General features: G+C 41.0%; 1 protein-coding gene across 1 annotated transcript; it reads right to left on the bottom strand.

Annotated features, from left to right (window-relative positions):
• Positions 1-2,513: 2,513 nt before the first annotated feature.
• On the bottom strand, positions 2,514-17,850 carry mccc2 (methylcrotonyl-CoA carboxylase subunit 2). The gene is made up of 17 exons (XM_080765493.1): positions 17,625-17,850; positions 14,356-14,422; positions 13,839-13,923; positions 13,017-13,118; positions 12,111-12,238; positions 11,456-11,568; positions 10,970-11,083; positions 10,828-10,892; positions 10,266-10,365; positions 9,701-9,796; positions 9,477-9,549; positions 8,942-9,018; positions 5,685-5,751; positions 4,861-5,017; positions 3,976-4,090; positions 3,617-3,702; positions 2,514-2,893 (listed from the first exon to the last, which is right to left on the bottom strand). Exons 1-17 carry the CDS (start codon positions 17,772-17,774, stop codon positions 2,776-2,778), a joined length of 1,713 nt encoding a protein of 570 aa, XP_080621619.1. The 5' UTR covers positions 17,775-17,850; the 3' UTR covers positions 2,514-2,775.
• Positions 17,851-22,198: the final 4,348 nt, after the last annotated feature.

Raw genomic sequence — 22,198 nt, 5'->3', positions numbered from 1 at the left:
ATGTTTTGTTCAATATTTTGTTCATAGAATTGAGCATAAATGCAGGCATGAATCAATTCATGGTTTCGCACTAGAAGAAACTATAGAAGTGAAAAACATAATGTGTTCTCCCTCTCTCCACAAGTGCACTGCATCTGCCGTGTCTTCCTACCTCTGGTCTTTAGAGATGACAGCCGTCTCCATCCCGCCTCCCACCAGTTAGAAATAGAGGAGGGGGGTGGGGGGCAGAAACACGGATGTGAATGAGAAAGTCGTTCTGCTTGAATATTACGAATGCTGCATGGTCAAAATGAAATCAAGGTGTAAAATATGTAGGCACCGTTGCGGGCAAATATAAAGTCTAATGCTTAATTTATACTCCGTTGTGTGAAGACAGACCCAGGAGCAGCAGCCGGGCCGCTATTCCCTCACCAAATTATTTATTTCACCACTACACTCAACATGTCCAAATGAATAGGATATGCATTTGCAAGTCATATTGGGCAATGACGATCACTTTTCAAAGTGCAATTCTCCTTTCATCAGGTGCTCCAGACAGTCTCCTAAATCGTTACCCAGAACACCTAGGCTTCAAGTCACATTATATACATCCCAGAACAAGCTATTATTTGGTCATATTCATGGAACGAATACAAATACAACGCTTAGCCTTAAATAATAATAAAAAATGTTTACTTTAACTGTGTGTTCAACTTCTTGCATGTCCATTTCAATGTATATGGTTAGGTTGGCTTACCTTTAAAAATGATGAATTTAGATTTGAATTAATGCACGCACCTTGGCCTTATTGTGTTAAGTCTGATTCTGACACCATTATTCCAGCTCTGGAATAATTATCATTTACAGTTTACACTGTAGACAGAGGTGCTATATTTTGCTACAATGTGTCTTTCATCACTTACTGGTATTTCCTCTTCTCTTTGCCGTATGTTTAACTTATCTTTTCACAGAAATCCTATAATCTCATCTATCCATCTAGGTCATCCTGTCACAACAGAACAGCCTTGTGGGAGGACGACTCCGGAACTGCCAATCAGCAGTCCAGAAAGATGAATTAATTTCAGCCTATACGGCATACATACCTCTCTCCAGTCTCTCCAATTCCTCACTCTCACTGAGACTTGGATAACCCAAGGGAACACTGCTGCCCGCTCAGAACCCTCGAACTTCCGCCAGTCTCCCAGCTAGGCTTTTGGGTTGCGTTGCGGTTGCGTCCCATACACTCCCTAGACCCAGTGGAGTTGTAACAGAGGTAGTAGTAGTACAGGTGAACTTACATCTCCAAGTGGAATTTCCGTGTTCCTAATCTTTCACCTTCCACATTTTTATTTCATGTCATCACCATCTCAATTATACCCCCCAGGTCCACCTGGGGACTTCCTGGGAGAGCATGGTTACTCTTATCATCATCAGCTCCTTCCCAAAAGATGGCACCACTCTCATTCTACTGGGTGATATCTTCATCGCTTCCCTCTCCTGCTCCTTGGTTATCTGAAACCCCCAGAGCTGAGAAAACACATCTCAGGGCAGTTGAAAGAAGTGGAACAAAATGGGCCAATCAGATGCGTGGGTTAAGTTCACATAGTTATTTAGAAATGTTAAGAATGTTATTTATGCTGTTTAGACGGATGTTGGGTTTGAAGTGTACCTGGTATCCTAGTGACTTTGTAGTAGGTATCGTTTCTCTTTGCTCTATACTGTATATGTGACTATGGTCACTCAGGATACATGCATTTACCCTGGAATGTATTGTTTATGCCATTTATTCTGATCTTGCATTTGTAAGTCGCTCTGACAAAATAATGATTTAAGCATTTTAGCAGATACTTTAAGGACAAAATAAGATGCAAGGTGCCATCCTACAGGTTGGTCAGGGTGCCTGTATCAGGGGTGAACTATGAGAATAGGTGCAACTCTCTCAAAAGACCTTGACTTTTGCCAGGCCGCAGTTTGAATTTGTTAAGAAATCTTGCCTGCCTGGTTAAATAAAATGTTGACTGACTGGTTGGTAGTGCATCAATCACAGCTTGAATCCCATGTTGCATGAATGGCCACTTGGGTCACTGAGGAAAAACATAAAAAGTCCATAGACTTGGCTGCCACATGAAAGCCAAATGAAAAGTAGTAGCCTACCAATATAGTGTGTGTAAAGGGATTATTTAAATGCACTGAACACAGATAACTTCAGAAGTCTGCCTACAGTATCATTTCTGTTGTTTAATTATGTAAATAAACTGAAATGTTTCAATTATCTTACTGAAATATAGCCAAATGATAGCTAATCCCCCCCCCCCCGTATCAGTAAAACATTTCCTGTATAAGATATGCTCATAGTTAACAATAATAGTCTGGTTCAAAATAAATCACATTTTCTAAAGTTTCTAATTACCCACATTTTCATATTGTTAACCACTAACAGTACATAGCATTAGTAAAAAGTAACATGGTTCACAAAGCAAAGGGTTAGAAAGGTGTAAAGTATTGCATGATTCACAAAGCAAAGGGTTAGAAAGGTGTGTAAAGTATTGCATTTACAATGAAAACACATAAGGCACAAGATAAACGTTCAAATGTCCCATTAGACACTATATATCTGAACATATACAACTCCACCGCCTGTGCCATTTCTTGTTTCATCTTCAAACAGTGTTTACTAGTCTAGACTGCTGGTTGGTACTTCTCACAATCTCACCCCGCTAGGACTACATTAGGTCAACAAAACAAAAGTGTTGAAACGGAAAAACGCCTCTGGCCTTTTATGAGCCAACTGGAGCGTTACATCCTGAACACTCCGAAGCGCGTCCTCTTGGTTGGTGCATTTAGAGCGGCGCTGAGGCTCAGTCCCAAAACCAGCCGTGTATCAGCAGGATCAATGATGCCATCATCCCAAAGTCTGTAAACGAGTAGAGATTACCTTATTAAATGCCAATCAGTGTGTAAGTAGGCCTGTCACAATGTATTACATAATCACCTAATCGCAACTATTTGAGATAATCACAATTATCTATTGCATAATCGTCAATCATTCCCCCCCCCCCCCCCCCAAAAAAAGAAAAAAGTTAAATTGTTCATAATTATCAAAAATAAAATAAAATCACACCTGTGTGAAGTGAGCGGTGCAACTATACATTTATTGTTATAGTTACTGTACTGTGGTCTGTATACTGTATTGTAGTGCACTGTGCTCTCTACTGTAGTGTACTCTGTGCCACTTTACCCTGTGCTGTACTCTACTGGCCACTTTAGGTGGTGCAGCTTTCCGTGCTTGGACATGCATACAGACACAGGGACAGACATACGGACACACAGCTCCGTAAGGGAGTGGAGGCACCGCTCAAAAATAATGAGTTTTGAGCTTGTAGATCGGCATATTAATGTTTATAAGTATGAAGTAATTAGTTATTTGTCATATCTGCCCTGTGCACCCTTTGTTTACAGAGCCTAAAAGCCAAACAGAAATGTAATTTTAATCATCAAGTAAAATTACATAATTGTGACAGCCTTATGACAAATTGCATGGCAGTTTCATGCCACCATATTTTATATATGTTCAGTGGTCTAAAATACAATTCATTATTTTCGAGTAGTCATAACTGGATGTGATGACCAAAGGTACCTTGCACTCGAGTAGTACGGGCTGCCTTCCTCCTCAAAGCGTTGCACTATTGGAGCTTTCATGGCAGCCTCTTGTTCTGCTGTGAACTGTGAACAAATTGATAAAGAAGAACATTGCCAAGGTTGCCAAACAGTATTATGTTGATGAGTTTGGCTCACAGTCAGTCACATGCTGTGAAATGACAAATGAAGGGCTGTATTGCAATCTTGCAGGGATGAGACCTCTTGTGCTCTTGAACTAACAGGTACAAGCTAGCTCCTTCTCGGGGACCCCAGTCAACAAAGTAAGTTCATAGGGTTTATGTTAACTGGAATACTCGTGAAATGCACTATGCTAAACAAGGACTATTAAATGGTCACCTCTTTTCCCTCGCGTGCCCTCTGATCCTTAGTGATGGTGGCGAGGACAGTGGCTGCCTGTTCACCTCCCATCACAGAGATTCTTGAATTTGGCCACATATACAGGAATCTAGGGCTGAGGGCGAGACAGGAGAAGCTGAACAACAAGCATTTACAACGGGACAACTACAATGATGTTACTAGCAGTGGTGTAATGGTGATTTTTTTCCCCCAACGGTACCACTGCATTTTAATGACGTCACGTGCACACGCGAAAACGCGTGCGCCTACATGTGCACAGCTATAATGTATGAGAGTCAACTTGTGACAAATTAATTCAAAAGACCATAAAACAACAGTAACAACATACTCTTGTGTTTTCGTTTGTGTATGTACCCATTCTACATGCGGCGTGAATACAAATCAATCAAGTCTACCAGCCTACTACTAATAAAGGCTGGGTGTGTTGTTACTAGCACCATAAATACGGTGTTGATAATCGACTGGTTCCGATGTCTGTGCGTCAACACACAGTAGCCTATGTGCCTCCAGACTAGCCTACAGTACTTAACAGGTCACACATGGACCATTGATTTGCACGATTTGTGTCGGCAGCTTTTGTAGCTTGGTAAAAGGGCAGCCAATGTATCCATTATTATCGGAGGAGCAGATTTTTTTCCTCTCATCTCCGTCTTTCAGCAGCCTGCCTAGCCTGGGCAAGAGCTCCATTGACCGACTTCCCAACAGACGCTATGCTTCTGCTATGGGGATTGGGGACGCATTCTAGTGTGCATGTCAATATTTTGTATTTTGTACCATGCCGGTACTCGTTACTAGTGGACAAACTGGACAATAAAAAAAGATCGGTAAGGATTATGTGCATTTTGTACAATTGCATTTTGGCACCTGTAGGCTCTGCCACACATGCCGTAGTTTCCCGCGCCGTATGACCCTCCAACGATCACAGTAATCTTAGGTACATTGGCACAGGCGACGGCAGTAACCATCTTGGCTCCATCCTTAGCAATTCCTCCAGCTTCATACTCTCGGCCCACCATGAATCCTAAAGGGTGATTTATACTTAGTTGTGAGGAGGTGTTGCACACTGAAAATCTTCAAGCTCACAGCGTGCCACTGCGCAATGTGAGCTTGTAGATCTGTTATTTTCAGTGTGACCATGGCACACGATATAAATATATATATATATATACCACAGGCTATTTTAGAGACCTACAGTGCACACATTCCATGCTGGCAGATAGGCACACGTTTCATTTTATGACAAACTTTCTATGTGAAGCAAAAAAAAGTAGTTAAAAATGGAAAAACTAGGAAGCTGGAGAATTGCAAATCATATTATTTTGCTCTGCAAATATAATGACATTAAGAATATTAATATCATGTAAATTGAGTTCTGAAGGGGGTTGTCTTTTTGCATTCATTAAGAAAAAACCACATATGAATTACAAGATTTGTGTGGGGGCTTCAACTCGAAAATGCTTAAATATTGATATGGTGTTTTCACCCTTCTGTAACTTCTTGAATTATGAATAATATCCTTGATGTTGCCTGAATCTCGCCATTATACAGAGTGGGAGGCCGCCGCGAGTTAGTGCAAAAGTGATAATGAGACAATTGACAAAAACTCTAGTTATATTACTTTACAATATTAGTATTACATTTCTGTGTAACAAGCAGTATGGATTCCAATGTTCCCCGGCCCAACTTACCGGTTATATTTTGGAGAAAGATCAGTGGAATGTTTCGTTGACAACACAACTCAATGAAATGTGTCCCCTGCAAAAACAATTATAACTTCACTTAATACAATCTCCAACTTAAAATATAGAGACGTAATGGACTTGGGTCATTTTCTCTAAAAACACGAGAAGCTGAATATTTTATAGACGCCTGAATATTTAGGCACCGTTTTTCCTTTTTGGCAGATGGGTTCCTAGAGTGGATAAAGGTGAGTCACACGTCCACATAACGACTTCATTTATTTTCAACTCATCTTATAATTGGTCCTCACTGTCTAATGCTCATTATTTCCGAACTGTCCACAACCCTTCTCTGACACAGAGTGAGTAGACAAAATATGTGCCACATTATAATGGGCATTAGCGATTGATGGATTTTATTTGACGACATAAAAATGAGCACAAAAGTACTTTACAGTCAATGCACCAGGATGAAAAAACAATAAAGCCCGGGGGCTTATTTCCATCTCTCTAGGTCGTCCTCAGACAAGCCCTCTATGTCTCTAGGTCGTTCTCAGAATAGCTCCTGTGTCTTCGACTCCATTGAAGACCATTTATATGAAGATAAGTTGAAAATGGGTAAAGTCGTCCTTTAACTGCGTAAATTTAGTAATCACCTGATTGTCTTGTCTCATCCCTGAGAGATTCCTTATTTGGGAATATATTGTATATATAGGCTACATACTGTATATAGACTGAGTTGAGCGTAAAACAGTCACAATATAAGTAACATCTTTGTCATGTTTAACAAACAATTTATTGACCATGTGTGCTAAGTGAATGTGGGGCTGTTTATCCTCCAAAAGAAACACTCTCCTCAGTATATAGAACAAGGTGATTACTCACAATGGCTTTGTATTGATTGGTACAGTATTTAACTTAAAGGGCCCTCTTAAAGGGATGAGTGGTCTTAAACCATGCCAAGAAAATGCACCCAACCCATAAGTCCTTAAGAAACAAGCACAATTGTCTGTGCATAGATCTACTTTCGATATACTTTGTAGCACTCAATTACTCAGGTGTATTCATTATTCTGACAGCTACCTGGAAAGGCCCCCTATAGTTAATAGGATTGAATGCATCACTTTGCCAAATATAAGCAATAGGTGTAAACATGTGTCGCCGCTTGATACATCAACGTTGTTATTTTGCACTAGATAAAAGTTATCCGTTATCTTTTTGGAAGTCAAGTTAGATTCCAGTTTGCATAAAATGCTAGGCATTGTTTGAGTATTTGCACTTCAGTGTCTTAAGTACCTGAAGCCTGAAGGGTAATGTCAGTGGCCATTTAACAGCATTGAACTAACCTGGCATCATATTATAATATTGAGCATTTCTGGGCAAAGGCTTACAGTAAATAAGTCTCCAAAATTGAAAATAAAAATCCTTATAGTCCAGTGATGGGCCACTTGAAGGCCCGATGACTGGAATATGCCTTCATGAATGAAAAACAAAATAACACAAACTAGCCAGTCAAAAGACAGCAGCTTCTTCAATCAGTGGCGTATCTACAATAAGGCGAGGACAGGCCTGTCCAAATCCATTTCTGCCTGGCCAAAATCCATACACTGAGAAAAGAAAGAGGACAAACACCAGACCTGAGAACTATTATTGGGCATCTGATTGCACATAGAGCAATCAATCACCTCAATCATTGGAATGGAAATGCATGTCTTTCAGCCTTTGTAGCGTACCATACTCGTCTGGCAGGTATATCACTTTTAGTGCTTCTGATTGTGCGCGGGGGACGACGATTTGGACACCAAATTTTGGTGTCCAAATCGGGGAAAAAATGCAGAAGTAGAGCTTTCTTCCGGGTGCTTCAAAACGCCAGAGCAACTTCCATCAAAATGAATAGCAGGGGACAGGGCAGTCTGCCCTCTATCCTTTATAACTCTATGTTCTAAGTCCTCGAAGTTGGTTTCAATATTAGTTCCAGGTTTGGTGGTTGTGCTGCCAAATTTGACCAAATTGATATAATATCACTTTCTGTGTACATTTGTTACTTTTTGTAGTTTATTTTGTAATCACACGAAAAGATGAAATTACCTACCTAGGTTTCGAGGCAAATCTTTCCAGTGATAAAATGGCCACCAATGTAATCAAATAAGTCAACCAAAGAACAAGATTCCTATACAGAATCTCCTCACTAGTCAACAAAAACACATTGAAGACCCTAACAGGAGCCCTTGTAAAAGGTTTCTTCGACTATGCATGCAACTCTTGGTACCACAGCACCTCAAAGGCCCTAAAAACAAGGCCTACTTGCCAAAACAAACTGGTCAGGCTACTACTAGGCCTCACTCGCCGAACCCACCTCACCCCTGCCCATTTTGACAGGCTGGAATGGCTTAGGGTTGACGACAGAGTACAGCATCTTGCAATGGGTCTGGTCCACGAGATTCGCTACACCACGTAGATACCCATGTACCTGTCTAAATACTTCCTTAATGTCAACGAAGTCCACACCCACAACACCAGAGTAAGTTCAACAAACCATGTGCAACCCAGATTCGGCACAAACAAGGGACTACATTCATTTTGCTCCTATGCCACCAAAATGTGGAACGCCCAACCAACATCCATTAAGACATGTGAATCCCTTGACTCCGTCAAAACCGCTCTCAAAAGGACACCTACGGACGGCTGCAATTCGAAACTGGCCCCGGTAAAGTCTGAGTCTCCACCCACCCCCTTTACCCCTAACTGTATACGTTTTCCATTTTTACCTCCTTATATGACGATTCTGTTTTTTTATATAGAAGTGTATATTTGTACGTCTCAAAATGTTCTGATGAATTGAAAATGGTGGACCCTGTAGTAAATAAGTGTAATGCTTAATCATGGTGTCGTCCACAGTAAAAGTTTTTGCATTGAGTTGTGCTTTCGTTTGAAATGTACCCATTCTGCATACTGTTAATAAATACTTCAATTGATCAATCAATCATTCAATTAATTAATTTTATTTCTCTTTCACACCTAGTTTGACCTTTATAGTTTAGTTTTACTTTAGGAACATTGGTCACAGGGTCCTGCAGTCTTTGAGGTTTTCTATGAAAGCACAATGTCTCTAGACATCAGTTCTCTATCCTCCACCCAGCTCTCCACAGTATACCAAGTACATCTGAGAAAATAAAAATGTTCAAAAACAATAGCAGGGGCATATACTATTCTACAAAGGACTGTTTCCGCTGCCTGCAGATCCAAAGGGTACTTTGATGCTTTACCTTTTTTGCAGACTCGGAAAACAACACTCCGTTGTTGCCAATGATACCGACAGGGTAACCGAATATTCTTGAAAAACCTGAACACAGAAACACACGTACAGTATATGTCCAAAAGGTTTTAACCACATGTAACACTCTACGTAGCTTTTCGATTCATAAAACATTCGATAACAGTAGGTGAACATTCAGCGACAATAACACATCTACAACTTAAGCTGTTGTGATGCGTTGTGGCTGTGAGCTTGTAGATCTGCTGTTTTCAGTGAAGAGATTTGGTCTAGAAGGGAAAAAAGGAGGCCAAGGATAGGTCCCCGGGGGACCTCAGCTGGAGGATTCAAGTGGCAAATAGTGCCCTAGTAATGCATTGTAGATGTAGAAGTCATAAGATATAGACTCAAATAACAGAATGGACTCCCCTGTCAAATCTTCACATATTGATATTACATTACTGTTTTTGACTGGACAGACATACACAAAGAATGCTTATATACAGACAAACCATGTTCTACAACAAGTAAAGCATTATTCCACACACCTGTGACCAGTGTATCGCCGTAAAAAGCCTTGAACTCGTCAAATTTGCTACCGTCCACAATTCTGGCAATGACCTGCCAACAAATCACCAAAAAACGAAATTAAACGCATGACAAGTAAAACAAAACGTTTTGTATGTTTTGTGCACACCGACTTTTCTCTCTTGACAAAATGTTCTGTCTTGCAAAAACAAAATAAATTAAAAAACCTTGGTCAATACAGTACCTCTCTGCAATCGACGTTACGTTTCAGGTTATCTCCAACTATGCCATAGAGCTCATCTGCTGGATAGAGAGGAGGTTCTGTAGGTTCTGTGGTAACCTGAAATACAGTATACAGCCCAAATGCCAATTCAAGAAAAGTTGGATTGGGGAACTGAAGGACATTTCCCAGGCATGTTCAGTAGCTCAAACCACTCTGCCAATGCTGGTGCCATTTGCCAAATTACTGTAATTAAGTGAAACTCAGTAAGTCAATCAGTACAGTTTCACCATTCATTAATCATAGCATATGAATAATGATCTGCTTCCTGCTACAATAAGAATAATGGATGGTATAATATCACACAATGTATTATTGTTTTCCAATATCCACTGTCTATCCTGTTCAATGACATTTTTTCAGTAGTCAAGTCAGATGGAGCCGCTATCAGCCATTTTATTTGTTTTGAGCAATATGACTGGAGCAGTGACCTTGCATGTGTCAACATTAAGTTGTCAGTGTTACTGTGAATAACTACAAGTGCAATAGCATGCAAATAAAACACTTTTAGCGGTATCGTTAGACTTGCCTCAATATTCTTCCTGTAGTTCAGGTTTCGCACTGCTTTTCTTGCCAAATGGAGGGCATGGTTATCATCTAAAGCATAGTGGTCTGTCACACCAGACTTCCTGCAAATTAACACATCCATTTCTGATTATATAGCTACATGACACAGGAATAAATGTATTACAATAAGTAAATTAAATTATAATGCTTGACTTTGTTCACAGCAGGAGCTGTACAGTATGAACTCGTTTTAGTCTTAGAGCGACAGGCATTAATGATCATGGCAGTGTTGTCTGTCCATCCAACAATGTGTACCCGAACGACCTTACTTAAGTCGGTTGGTTAAGTTGATTGATTGCAACGGAATTGTCTGTGCACCTTCAAGGACGTTACTTTGTCACTGTTAGTTTGAACGCAGCATTGGTCTTCTTCCAGTATGAATAGCACATTCAAGTTTCTGAACACCTTTACTTTCGATTCATATCATTCAAGATGTCCAACTCTTAGTCCAATGACTGTTTGTGTGAATGAAGAGAAGTAAAACTGACATGCGATGGGATGAAGGCTACAGTATTATTGCGTACCTGCAGTGAAGGTCTGCACCACCCAGGTCCTCGGCAGACACCTCCTCACCAGTTGCAGCTTTGACCTGTCACAAACGATAAATAATACTCAACCAAATGGAGACACCAACCATAGCACTCTTGCCATTTATACGAATCCTACCAAGGGCGGTCCTCCGAGGAAAATGGTTCCTTGTTTTCTCACGATGATGCTCTCATCTGCCATGGCTGGAACGTACGCCCCTCCTGCAGTACAGGATCCCATCACAACCGCTATCTAAAGCAGTGAAGACAAAGAGAAAGAAGTTCAAACAATGAGCTTCAAACAATAAAAACGTTCTGTTGAACAGTAGATGGCGGAGCCAGTAGAACAGTCACTGTCAATATACATTTGTAACTCACAGAATATATAAATGTAAGCAAATGGACCCTTAAGAATCCTTTTCATTTATTCTGTGGTTTGGTTACATTTAATGTTTTGGTTACATTTAATCCAACCAAATGGACCCTTACGAGTCCTTTAGTTACATTTGTACTCTCTCATAATTAACACTGAGGATTTTACTGTGTATGTTCATTAATTCTGGTCACATTCGCCGCCAACATTGTTAGTGTGCCAAAAAGACATGAAGCCGATTCTCTATTTTACCTGTGCTATCCCCTCTGATGAGAGTTTTGCCTGGTTGTAGAAAATCCTTCCAAAATGTTCTCTGTCTGGAAACACATCTGCCTGTCTGGGTAAGTTTGCCCCTCCGGAATCCACTAAAGGAGTCAGGAAGAACATTTTTGAAAACCTGTCAAGTTACTGTACACCTGGTCCCAACCTGTATTTTTGGCTTTTCAAACTGCTATGTGCTGCTGAAGTGCCGATACCCTTGGGCAGGGCATTTGTGATCGTTCAAAGGTTGATACTAGAGAACAAAATGCTGGAACCCCCAGATGCCCTTAGATTTTGGAACAACTTCATATTTGCCGGAGGAAATAACACTATGGTCTACCTGGGTTTCTGGAGTTGTTTTTATGTAACATTCATGACTCATCATCTCTTTTCTGTTATACTTTGACATTTTACCTCCAAAATCTAAACAGAGGGGAGAGGAGCTGGGCAGTGAGGTCGAACAGGATGGCTGTAATGAAAAGCTCAGTCATTCATCCATTCTAAGAAGATCTTTTTGATCTCTCTGCTAAGAACCTAGGCTGGACTTTGAAGGTACACAGCAAAGCATCTATGAATGGCACCATTTCAGTCGGGTGTTAACGATTTATCCATTCCCTCATCCCTCGGAAGAATATGAGTAACTTACCCAAGTATATGCATGGCATGTGGTTTTGTTGGGCTATTTCTTGTGCACGAAGGTGTTTCTTCACTGTAACTGGATAGTATGTTCCCCCTTTAACAGTGGCATCATTTGCGACAATGACACATTCTACCCTGTAAGAGAAATGTAGATGGTGATGTAAAACTGAAGAGACTGGTTGCACATGATGTTGCTTCAAAAGAATGTCCGGGGGAAAACAAAACAAAATACAAGGAGATAGTGAACCCAATCTATCTACATTATCATACAGTACACAATTACGCATTTGTTCCCCTTTCCATGACACTGCTGAACAAGCAGTAGAGCTGGCTGGATTAGCCCGTGCCTTTTTGACCATTGGAAAAGTGCCCTCTCCGTTCTGAGGATCTGAACCTGACTGTCATCAGCGCAATGAGCACATCTGCACCAAATCTTTCTTAATTGAGCATGGTGCTGTGCACGCACGCACGCGCACACACACACACACACACACACACACACACACACACACACACACACACACACACACACACACACACACACACACACACACACACACACACACACACACACACACACACACACACACACACACACACACACACACACACACACACACACACACACACACACACACACACACAGAATTATAGAAGATCTACAAGCTCACAACGCGTCGCAGCGCAGGCGACGCGTTGTGAGCTTGTAGAGCGGGTTGGTACGGGCTGGCTCCCATGGCGGGGCAGGACCTTCGAGTATATTCAGAGTGGGTTTGATAAAGAACGTGGCATGCAAATTTATAAAACTGAAAAAGTTTCAAGATTATTCTGGAAATCGCTATCTAAGTCAGGTCATTACTTTCACTTCTTTGAGGGTGGATGGAATAATAGAAGAAATTACCATAATACTCACCCTGAAACTCGCCCGATTCCAGTAATTATACCCCCTGCTGGAACGTCTTCTTTTCCATACAACTGATATGCTGCAAATTGGGAGAATTCCAAAAAAGGGGTCCTGAAAAAAAATGTAATTGCAGCATAATGACAAAATTTATACCATGTGAACAAAAGTTTACTTTTTAGCCAAAGATTTTGAACATTTCAGCATTGGAAAGGGTGTCGGGATCAAATCTATGAAAGAAAATGGTAATGGTGAGCCAGTTGCCTTGCCAATATTGCACAATACCAGCACAATATTCAGCATTTATAATTTTTTGAGGGGCGCTAGCTATGACGTCATATGTGGACGAGCAAATCGGCCATTTTCGTCTTAAACAAACATGAACAATGAATGGAGTATTTACGTCATATGTCAAAGATAACCTCACTTCACTCGGTGTGATTTTTATATAATAAGAGAAGGCATTGTGCCCGACTTGCATCGCTCAGAGTAGTAGTATTAACTTATAAGTCTAGATATTGCGAGTCTCTCCCAAAGCTGACATCAATCACGAGAACTAAAGCTCTGCCATCAAGTGACACTTACTGGGAATTACACTACTAGAAACCACTGGACTCGGGTGTTTTTCTTTTGGCAATAGCTCTTCCATTTAGTCAATCTCTTTAAATGTAGTACTGTATCAATCATTTTCAAACTGTCAAGAACAATGGTGAAATAAATAAACTATAAACGACTGTATGCCACCACATTTATACGATTGCTCCTGTGAAAAAAATAAATCCTACAGTATTTGTTTATAATAATAAATTGAGGATGTGGATTATAAAACCGTACCCTGGATCCAGAAGTCTGTCAACGCGTTCTCTCGGCAAGAGCTTTCCACGAGAGATATGAAGTTTCCTGGCCTTTTCTCCGCCACCTGTAGTAATAAAAATAAAAGAAATTGCCATTTTCACACATTACAGCATGCGCTATCTGACAGGGGTTTTCTTCATTTTAACACATTCTTGTTTGCAGATTAACTCAAATGTTTTGTCGGTTCTCGTTGCCACCATTTTGTTAGTTCATTATAATTACCCTGTTTCACAAGAGCCTAATACAAACAGCACAGTACAGGAAGGGACCACAAAGCAGTTCCAATGGGATATCTGGGCGGGTGTTAAGTGTGTTCAACGGATGCTTTTGAGATTTGGAGGTCCCGTTAAACTTAGACTTACTTTAGCTATTCCAGTTCTCTAACTATTAGGTTACTGCCTACTGTACTAAATACTAAATGCAAGAGACATTTTACACCTTCTTCAATGTGCTACCCAGTACCCCCACCATGATGTCAGTCTGTCAATATACTCACCCAATTTAACCTTCTCCGTTCGGCTTTTCAGTTCATCAACCAGAACTTGCATTCGCTCATAGTTTTCCTGGAAAAATAAAGTATTAAAAAAAAATCTGTTTGCTGTCACAGCAACACAATAACGTTTGGCGTTCCATTAAAGCTGCAGTCCATAACTTTCATGTCCTACACAGGAATTAAACCCAGGTCCCCAGTGTGAGAAGCACCAACATTTAAAACCCAGGTCCCCAGTGTGAGAAGCATCAACATTTAAAACTCAGGTCCCCAGTGTGAGAAGCACCAACATTTAAAACCCAGGTCCCCAGTGTGAGAAGCACCAACATTTAAAACCCAGGTCCCCAGTGTGAGAAGCACCAACATTTAAAACCCAGGTCCCCAGTGTGAGAAGCACCAACATTTAAAACCCAGGTCCCCAGTGTGAGAAGCATCAACATTTAAAACCCAGGTACCCAGTGTGAGAAGCACCAACATTTAAAACCCAGGTCCCCAGTGTGAGAAGCATCAACATTTAAAACTCAGGTACCCAGTGTGAGAAGCATCAACATTTAAAACTCAGGTACCCAGTGTGAGAAGCATCAACATTTAAAACTCAGGTACCCAGTGTGAGAAGCACCAACATTTAAAACCCAGGTCCCCAGTGTGAGAAGCATCAACATTTAAAACTCAGGTACCCAGTGTGAGAAGCATCAACATTTAAAACTCAGGTACCCAGTGTGAGAAGCATCAACATTTAAAACCCAGGTCCCCAGTGTGAGAAGCACCAACATTTAAAACTCAGGTACCCAGTGTGAGAAGCATCAACATTTAAAACTCAGGTACCCAGTGTGAGAAGCATCAACATTTAAAACCCAGGTCCCCAGTGTGAGAAGCACCAACATTTAAAACCCAGGTCCCCAGTGTGAGAAGCATCAACATTTAAAACCCAGGTACCCAGTGTGAGAAGCACCAACATTTAAAACCCAGGTCCCCAGTGTGAGAAGCATCAACATTTAAAACTCAGGTACCCAGTGTGAGAAGCATCAACATTTAAAACTCAGGTACCCAGTGTGAGAAGCATCAACATTTAAAACCCAGGTCCCCAGTGTGAGAAGCACCAACATTTAAAACTCAGGTACCCAGTGTGAGAAGCATCAACATTTAAAACTCAGGTACCCAGTGTGAGAAGCATCAACATTTAAAACCCAGGTCCCCAGTGTGAGAAGCATCAACATTTAAAACTCAGGTCCCCAGTGTGAGAAGCATCAACATTTAAAACCCAGGTCCCCAGTGTGAGAAGCATCAACATTTAAAACCCAGGTACCCAGTGTGAGAAGCATCAACATTTAAAACCCAGGTCCCCAGTGTGAGAAGCATCAACATTTAAAACCCAGGTACCCAGTGTGAGAAGCACCAACATTTAAAACCCAGGTCCCCAGTGTGAGAAGCATCAACATTTAAAACTCAGGTACCCAGTGTGAGAAGCATCAACATTTAAAACTCAGGTACCCAGTGTGAGAAGCATCAACATTTAAAACCCAGGTCCCCAGTGTGAGAAGCACCAACATTTAAAACTCAGGTCCCCAGTATGAGAAGCATCAACATTTTTACTGTTGAACTATACCAGAAAGTGTGTTTGGGAATTATATGAATTGCATGGCTGCATGCAAGATGTTTTTTCCGGCAAAAAAAAATAGTGGTCCTACCCAAACACATCATGATCTACATTTCTCAATTGGAAGAATAGGGAGACCATATAAATTGTGTTTGTAATGAAGGGTTTGCGCTTATGCAATGGTGTTGAATTGTTAATACAAAAAATAGCAAGCAGAATATTCCGATAGAGATGATAGAAGAAACCCAGGTCCCCAGCGTAGAGGTGTTCTCTAGCTGCCTCCCTCTCTCTCTCAAGTTGGAGGCCAGTATGCAACATGATCTAGAGAGGGTTCCAACATGTTGGCAACCGAGCCTCATTGTTGCATTATGCATAACTGTAGCTGTGAAGCATTGTGCCTACAAACTGTGTAGAGGTTATAAGTAGAGACAATATTTAGCAGTATTCCCAATCCCATAACATTTACCTAATCAAATCCACCCACTACTACAAGGTGAGCACACATGCACTTCCCACTTGGGTATGCATCTAAAAGAATGACAGATGTTCTGCTATACGAATGGTAACTCCAATGCTAGTTAGTAGTTACTATTAGTAGACTGTTTTTTGCCATGCTGTATCAAAATGAGAGAAGTAGTGCCCAACAGTCGACAGATATGGCCTCATTTGGCATATCGGTTATTGGTCTGGCCCTAGAGAGAAGCCTACACTATGATGGTGGTGATGATTACTATAATTACCTTTTTTAAGTCATTTATTTGGTATTATAAACTATTAACAAACCTACCTAAAGTTTTAGTATTTTGTTGAAAGTGTAACTGAGTGAACTTTCAAATCAATGTTTGGCTAGTCTACTTCTGTATAGATTAACTTCAACATCTGTGGGATCTAATTAACTGCATTGGGAATTTGCTAAAAAAAAAGATGTGGCAAGGCTCTCCCCAATGCAGACAACTCAAGAGAAACAATACTCTGTAGCGCCATCAAGCGACATTACTGGGAATTACAGCGTCAGTGAAGAGCTAGAGTGCTAGACAGTAGACAACACGACTGCTGGACTTTGTTTTCCTTTCTTTGTAACTACAGTAGGCAGTAGCTCTTTCATTTAGTGTATCTCTTTAAATGTAAAAGCCATGCCGCCCTAACGAAAACTGTCATAAACAAAACAACTGCATACAGTTCAGAGCAGTGGAAGCTGTGGAACCTTACAGTTAAACTCCCTGGTTTGGAGTAATTTTATACAAATTACAATAACTGCAATTACAGAACTATATACTATATTGCCATCATTTGCCAAAATTGCTATTGCTTGCTACACAAACATTGGTTACACGCGCGCATATGAGGCTGATGTGAGTGATGCTATTTAGACCTTGGCCATACACATAATGATATGTCTGATATGACTACTGTACTGTAGAGAGCAAGGCAGCTCAAGGTTTTGACCTCCAATAGAAAGCTCGCTGGGTTCTGTGTTGAACAGAGCCTGGTTGCCAGTGGTTGGTACACAAGTCATTATTAAAGAACATACAGTATTCTCTTTGAGGGGCAGGTAAGATACTGTAGCGTTCCATACCATAACGTAAACTTATCCTATAGAGAAATCTTCAGCTGCATGCAGAGCGAGTACATTTGTAAGCTAAATCAACATTAGCTGCAGTCAGACTTGTTAACCCACCTGGTACTCTGGGGAATGGGTGTCGGGCTGAGAGCCCAGTTTGGCCACACTGTCTGCATAGTAAGGTCTTGCGTTGGCCACGGCGACACCCCTGTAACGAAGCAGCCACGGCCGGACAGCCTGCAGAAGCATTTTGGTGCTCACTGCCATGACTTCACACAGCTTCACCAAGGTAGCATGAGCTATGGCTATGTTAGCTCGAACTGACGGTGACGGTTTCCTCCTAGGTTTCCTTTCCTCCAGGCTCGGCTCTTCTTCTAGCTGCGTATAATAACAGATGGTACACACCGCCACCTGCTGTCTGCAGAGAAATAGGCGCCAGGCAGCTCAAAGTCTTGCCCAGGCCAGGACTGGTTTTCAACCCTTTTCATATCAAGGCCCATTATTTATTCGGCATTTGAGCCACGGACCACCATTTGATGAGATTTAGCATCTCAGACCAAAGAAAACTAAAAAAAGACAAAAAGATGACAAAAATATATGTTTTTGTTGTTGGATAGCATCATATTGTCCACAATTTCAAGCTGTAGTGATGCGGTGCCATAGGAGAGATATAAACAGGCCGCAAACATTGATATAACTATTATTCTACATTCTCTAAAACCTCTTGTAAATTAAGTAATGCCAGATGTTTAACAATAATTTAACTCTTGAGGGCGTAAAATGAAACCAAATTCATTTTACTCATTTCTCAAGAGTTAAAGATCTAATGTATTAGGGTCCATTGTGTTACCAATAGGCCTACCAACTCTCCTTCATTTAGCTGGGGACCACCTGGAACCTCCTCAAGGACCACTGGTTGAAAACCACTGGTCTTCTAGTGAGTGAATGACAAAGTATGACATTTCAACAGAATAGAGACTGTTACAAACAACCATTACATACTATGCATTCTTTACCATGTCCATGACGTCGTCCACGACAGACTTTCCACAGATAAACAAACAGTTATTCAGAAGTATTTCAAGGGTCTATATAGTACTCTGCCCTCACCACTATTAGGGCACTTACCACACAATATTGTACATGGTTGTAGATCTCGTATAAAATATTATAGACAGTAGGCCTATAGACTTACCAGGTAACCAAGCGTATAAAAGGCACTAACAGAGTAAGTGCGACTTGTCTATGTTGTAATCTGGAAACCTAGCCTGTCAGTAAAGAGAGTAGTTCAACTCAACACATTTCACCAAAAAGGTCAAGATTTAAACACTTGTTTGATGATGATGATGATGATGTCAGCGTTCAAAGTGCGTAAGCTATATTTTCCACTAGAGGGCGTCAAATAACCACAGACAACATGAGCATCTCCCTCTGGCTCCAGGTTTTTGACTTCAGTGAGCAGTGACCACTCAGTGAGAATTGTAGTTCTACTTTGTTGAAGATGAAGATTTATATTCATCACAAAGTATCCAATTATTTAGGGGGCATTCAAAGCATGTTTTTGTTTGTCAAAAACTTAAATAATTTAAGAAGCTTTGCTCTGGGTTCATAAACAAAATGTGTCCATGAATGTGATGGCCAAAGAGGTTATAAGGGCATCCATAGGGCATTAACTCTGGAATGACCCCTGGCTGACCCCGTCAGTGACATCACTTCTGGCAGTCGTGCATGCTTAATTGGCCATGAGTGTGTCCTGCACCTGGTGCACTATCCTATGGATTACCAGCCATTCTGTACTTGAATTAAATCATGAGTACGACACACAGTTTTGTGACACATCACTTTATCCAAGTTCGCCTTGGACAAAGATCATGGACAAAGATCATGCCACTGTTGCTGTCTTGATGCCAGTCTGTTTCCTGCCACTGCGTTCTGTGCTTATGTATAGGCTTATGCCAAACTATTAATTTTCATTAGACAGCAGTATAGGGTATAACCATATCATGTGTAGACCTATAATATAAACGACATTTGTAAATCAGCTCATTCTGACACATTCAACTTAGTTGTCTCCTCTCGCCTAAGGGCGAGAAGCGACCTCGCCCTTCCGCCTTGCATGCACGCATCCGCCTCGCATCACATCCGCCTCGCATCGCATCCGCCTCGTTGATGGCAGACTGCTGGGCGAGCGCTGGCGCTTTGGCATGGGGGGGGGGTCAGATCAACATGGAATGAATTCTGTACTGGCCAGTGGCCATATAAGGAGCATATTTTCAGTGTTTGATGAGGTCAGATCAACATATGGAATGTCAGAACAGGTCAGCGCCATATATGGAGATCTAAGGGTGGTAGCGGGGACATTCTCTTGAGTGTATAGGGTTTGATGAGTTAATTTTCGGGCCTGTTGAGAACTCGCCGGCTGCCGAGCGTGGCTGCACTAATGACTTTGGGGCAGGCCCGTCTAGAGTTTGAATGGACAGGTATCAGTCAAAAGGGAGACATCGAAGAGGAAGGATGGAAGAATCAACATACAGTATGGAATGTCAGAACAGGTTCTGACATATATCCATACATATATGGTCAGATGTGGAGTTGCTGGCCGCGTGTCTTCCCCCCATCTCTCTCCCTGTTTCCTGTCTACCAACTACATCTATCAATAAAGGCAAAAAAGCCCCACCCCCCCAAAAAAAAGAAAGAAAAGAAAAGAAAATCATGCCTATAGCATGTTAATGGTATGGTCACATATAAACCCCTATAAAACAAATTGCTCAATACCGACAGCCGGTCAGCAAGTATGTATATATAAAAACAAAACAAAAAAACGATATACCAAATTTCCCACTTTAAACAAAAGAAGCATCTTGGCTGCCGGACTACAGTATGTACAGGTGCAACTGCTGTGCACAACATGAATATTCTAATTCATATTATGTGCAAAAACTGCTTGAGCCTGACCGTACTGCAATTGTTCTTTAAGTACCATACAATGAGGGTGCAGCACTGTAGGGTTCTACAGTACACATTTTATGATGCCATGTAGGGTGTTACAGTAGGCGGTCAGACTATAGGGGCTGTGCTACCAGGTGCTTTATCATAAATGGCCACAAGATATCACCAGTGTTCTTAGTCTACCAATTGTACAATAATATTGTAAAATTGCTTTTCCATGCAGTGTATTATACGCTTTGTTATAGTCAACTGTATGCGAGAAGCAACTTTAGTGACCAAAAGTCAGTGGACACCCAGGCACACCCTTTCTAATTAGTGCCCTTTTCCAGTGAATGGAATGCTACAACTACAATTACATTCATGCAATTATGGGCTGTATTTAAGCACTATGTCACTATGAGAAAGGTCCTTGTAACCGAAATGTCGACCTTGGTTTTAATAAATCAATGCAGAGGTGATAAGTGTGTACAGATACTGTCTTTTTGATGCCACACAATTGGAAGCACATTGTCTAGATTAGAATGTCACTGTGGCTGTACCATTAAGATTTCCATTCACTGGAACAAAGGGCACTAATTAGAAACACTAATTAGAAAGTGTGTCCACTGACTTTTGGTAATAAATAATAATTGTATCACACTATCATCCACACTGGACAATATTTATCAATAAACCATGAGAGGCCCCTCTCAGCATGGGGACTTTGTCTAATGGAACAGAAATGTCTTAGTTGTTTCCATTGTCTAAAAATAACCCACACAAAATAAACATGTGTGTGCACACGTGTGTGCCTGTGTTCAAGTTTCATTGACAAAAAACTGTTAAAATTGCAACTCAAAGACAACAGGGCCAGCGGCCATCTCCATTGGTGATGCAGAAGCCTTCATAAACCATCACAAGATTCGACCGTTTCTGGTTTGACCTCTTCCAGTAGAACAAACAAGTCCTTTACAGTTCTTCAATTCTGTTATTGTACTGTTTTGATATGACTAAATATATATATTTATTCTGACTGAAGAAAGAAATTCTCGTTTAAGGAAAAAACAAATGTGGTCTTTAATGCAGACGATAGGTCTATTCTAGATAGTGACTAAAGTTGGTTTTAAGTGGGAATTGGAGTTAGCATAAAAGCTTAAATGAAAAAAAAATCTGTTCAGTCACAAGTGGTTTATTCCTAAGTAGAGTCCATTTGTCAGAGTACAGGCTGAAGAGCATTCAAAATGAGAGCTTTTTGTTCATTTAGGTTTAAGAGGCCTTTTCTCCTCCAATATGCCCATCTATTCTATCAGTATGCATGGAAATGGCCATGACCTCCACTCGAATTGCTGCTCCTGTTTTCTTAGGGAATATACAGTCCTCCACTCTCAGAGTGAATCTAACTCGCCTTTCACCTTATCCCTTTTCTACTTAGTGGTGGCCCTTAAACCTTCCTCACTGTTATGGTACTGAAGTGATAGAAGCATAAAGAGCCATTGTTGGAAAAGACTGCATTTTTGATAATGTAAATTGTAATGGATTGTGAAGATGATAATACTAACTGTCGTGACTGCATTCACAGGGTTAGGGTTAGGGTTAGTCATGATGACCTATTCTTACATAGACCCTTGTTTGGTCATGTCCTGCACTGACCACACACCTCAAATGTATTCTTTGCTTCTTCATTGTGTATAAGAGAGATGCATTTGAACAACTCTGGAGGCTTGCATTCGTGCTTCCTCCCTGGGCGGGTACAGACCAATCCT

This window comes from Protomyctophum bolini (genome assembly GCF_963924005.1).
Source record: "Protomyctophum bolini genome assembly, chromosome: 6".
Classification (NCBI taxonomy): Eukaryota; Metazoa; Chordata; class Actinopteri; order Myctophiformes; family Myctophidae; genus Protomyctophum; species Protomyctophum bolini.
Note: the sequence above shows the minus strand (reverse complement) of the source record. Positions and strands in the feature narration are given on the sequence as shown.

Bases quoted from the DNA above. Each gene is read 5' to 3' on its own strand.
- mccc2 (XM_080765493.1), bottom strand. From the start codon at position 17,774: ATGGCAGTGAGCACCAAAATGCTTCTGCAGGCTGTCCGGCCGTGGCTG. The intron at 11,084-11,455 runs GTAAAATAGAGA...TCACTGCTTTAG, and splicing joins CATCAGAGGGGATAGCACAG to ATAGCGGTTGTGATGGGATC. The intron at 10,893-10,969 runs GTAGGATTCGTA...CGTTTGTGACAG, and splicing joins TCCTCGGAGGACCGCCCTTG to GTCAAAGCTGCAACTGGTGA.